The 3,165-nt window shown below is 47.3% G+C and overlaps 1 protein-coding gene across 6 annotated transcripts in view; it reads right to left on the reverse strand.

Moving 5' to 3' along the window:
- WHSC1 (Wolf-Hirschhorn syndrome candidate 1) overlaps positions 1-3,165 on the reverse strand; it is a 93,497-nt gene that overhangs the window by 46,061 nt on the left and 44,271 nt on the right. For all 6 annotated transcript variants that reach the window (XM_011936765.1, XM_011936764.1, XM_011936763.1 and 3 more), the window contains one exon: positions 446-564. In XM_011936765.1, coding sequence (XP_011792155.1) covers positions 446-564 — 119 coding nt within the window. The remainder of the gene's footprint in view (positions 1-445; positions 565-3,165) is intronic.

The raw sequence follows: 3,165 nt of genomic DNA on the forward strand, positions 1-3,165 counted from the left end.
TATTTTTAGTAGAGACGGGGTTTCACCATGTTTGCCAGGCTGGTCTTGATCTCCTGACCTCATGATCCACCCGCCTCGGTCTCCCAAAGTGCTGGGATTACAGACGTGAGCCACCACACCTGGCCAAAGAGGTCATTTTTAATGACAATTTTGTCCAATCTAAAAAACAAGTATTACTCAAAGCATTTGGATGTCTGTTTTCTTGGAAAGCAACGTATCATCAGTTTCTGTGATAACACCCCTGGCGGGTAAGAACTTGCTTTCTTAAGCAGCCTTTCTCAATGGGGTTCTGTGAGCAATGCAAGCCTTCTGCTGAATACCAGCCTGGGAGGAGCTGAGTGCACCGCCACCCACATCTCACATGTGCTCCCATGCAGGGAAAAAGTGGCACCAAGAGTCCCGCAGCATACACTCTGACAGGTCGGCAAACCTGGAACACAATTACCTTCCGAAGACTGTGCTTGTCTGTCCTGAGTCTTTTCCTGGGCGTGTCCTCAACTTCAACATCTTCTGTAGGGTCCTGTGTCCTCTTTGTGTGGTTTCTTTTTTTCCCATTTACGTTACCTGGAATGAAGGATGGGGAAAACGTAGATGAAAACCACTCCAAAAACTGCCTTTGAAGCACTGTGAGAACATACCCAGGGCATTCAACATACAGATCCAGCATGATGTGTTTCCTGTAACCCTGCTGATTTCCAGGGCTTATGTCTTCCAGATCAAATCTCTTTACAACAAAAAAACTGGCGACTGTATCTAACCTTAGAGATTACATTCAGCTCACTTTGGCCTCCCAAAGTGCCAGAATTATAAGCATTAGCCATCCTGCCTGGCCAAGGATTCCAAAGATTGCTTTTTTTTTTTTTTTTTTTTTTTAAGATGGTGTCTTGCTGTGTTCCCCAGGCTGGAGTGCAGTGGCGTGATCTCAGTTCACTGCCACCTCCCCTTCCCGGGTTCAAGCGATTCTCCTGCCTCAGCCTCCCGAGTAGCTTGGACAATAGGCGCGCACTACCACACCCAGCAGATTTTTGTATTTTTAGTAGACAGGGGGTTTCACCATATTGGCCAGGATGGTCTCGATCTCTTGATCTCGTGATCCGCCCACCTCGGCCTCCCAAAGTGCTAGGATTACAGGTATGAGCCACTGCACCTGGACAGGATTGCTTTTCTTATTCAGCAATTCCCCCAAGGCTACCACAGTGCCCAGGACAGGGGTGTAATAAATGGTTTTCAAATATCAGACTTACATTTTGTCTACAAAACTGCTTATCTGAACCTTTGTAAACAAACCTGAGCACACAGCAAGTATGCAATATATTTTTGTCCAATTAATGACTCACCTTACCCTAAAAGACTTCCAGAATTTTCTTTTTTATTTTTATATTTATTTTTTTAAAGATAGAGACAGGATCTCACTACGTTGCCCAGGTTGGTCTTGAACTCCTGGCTTCAAGTGATCATCCCACCTCGGCCTCCCAAAGTGCTGTGATTATAAGTGTGAGCCATCTGGCCAGGTGGGGTGGCTCATGCCTGTAATCCCAGCATTCTGGGAGGCCGAGGTGGGTAGACCACCTGAGGTCGGGAGTTTGAGACCAGCCTGACCAACATGGAGAAACCCCGTCTCTACTAAAAATACAAAATTAGCCGGGCATGATGGCACATGCCAAAGTGCTGTGATTATAAGTGTGAGCCATCTGGCCAGGTGGGGTGGCTCATGCCTGTAATCCCAGCATTCTGGGAGGCCGAGGTGGGTGGACCACCTGAGGTCGGGAGTTTGAGACCAGCCTGACCAACATGGAGAAACCCCGTCTCTACTAAAAATACAAAATTAGCCGGGCATGGTGGCACATACATGCCTGTAATCTCAGCTACTCGGGAGGCTAAGGCAGAAGAATCACTTGAACCCAGGAGGTGGAGGTTGCAGTGAGCCGAGATCATGCCATTGTACTCCAGCCTGGGCAATAAGAATGAAACTCCGTCTTAAAAAAAAAAAAAAAATCTTTTCCTTACTAACATTCAAAGACTTGTGGAATTTAAGTTGAACTTTAAAAAAAACCACTTGCTACTTTTTAAACATTTCCTTAAAGAACCACATTAAGTAGTAACACTACATTTATATATGCAAATTAATGGTTTCCTCCATGTTTGCTCAGCTGTGCCATGTGTTAGGTGTTCCCAGGAATAGCCGCTAATCCAAGACCTAAGGCATCCAAACAACACTGACCTAAGACAGTAAGGTGTGAAATAAGAGTGCAAATTCTAGATAGATGATTAATTTCAACATGCCAATGTTTATTTTAAATATAAATCCAATATTTTCATTTGCATGACTGCTTTACAGAGAGGTTCAGGGTTTTTATTAATGGACTCTTCATAAAACATCTTGCAGAAGGACACTGTTGCCCTGAAGGACACTGTCACCCTCAAGCCTCACTACTGTTGGGACAGAAGACACCAGCAAAAGAGTGCTCAGCTCCACAGGGTCCAGCAAGGCCTCAGGTGGAGTTACAAGTAAGTGTCCATGCCCTGGTGCCAATGCTTTCACAGAGCCTCACCTCGGGTCTAGGCCAATGCAAAAGAAGAGTCAGCAGCCAGAGCATGGGGGCCCTTACCAGCTGCAGTTCCAGCCTGGCGTGATGGGGGTCAGCTAAGTAGCCCTCATGAAAGCTCCACTCCTGGCCACACCACTGCAGGCTGGTGTAAAGGCAGCCTGAGGAAGAAGCCCGTGGAATGGTCGGCAGCAGGACCTGCTCAGCCACTGCCAAGCATAGGCACCATATGGCACAGTCAGCCAAACTCTCGAGGACCCCTTCAGGCAGGTCTGCCTTCAGAACACCTGTTCATGAGCACAACGCCAGCCCCGCACGTCTGGTTTCCCACAGGCTGGTCCTCGACACAGCACTTCCTAAGCACCTCTCCATTCATCCAGGATGAGGCAGCAGCAGCCGTTTCTCACAGAAATAAGCAACAATCCATCTGTATGGATTTTCGGGGGTTTTTTTGTTTTTTTGTTTTTGAGATGGAGTTTCGCTCTTGTTGTCCAGGCTGGAATCCAATGGCACCGTCTCGGCTCACTGCAATCTCCACCTCCCAGGTTCAAGCGATTCTCCTGCCTCAGCCTCCCAAGTAGCTGGGATTACAGGCATGTGCCAGCACACCCGGGTAATT

Source organism: Colobus angolensis, unplaced genomic scaffold (genome assembly GCF_000951035.1).
Source record: "Colobus angolensis palliatus isolate OR3802 unplaced genomic scaffold, Cang.pa_1.0 Scaffold157, whole genome shotgun sequence".
Taxonomy (NCBI): domain Eukaryota; kingdom Metazoa; phylum Chordata; class Mammalia; order Primates; family Cercopithecidae; genus Colobus; species Colobus angolensis.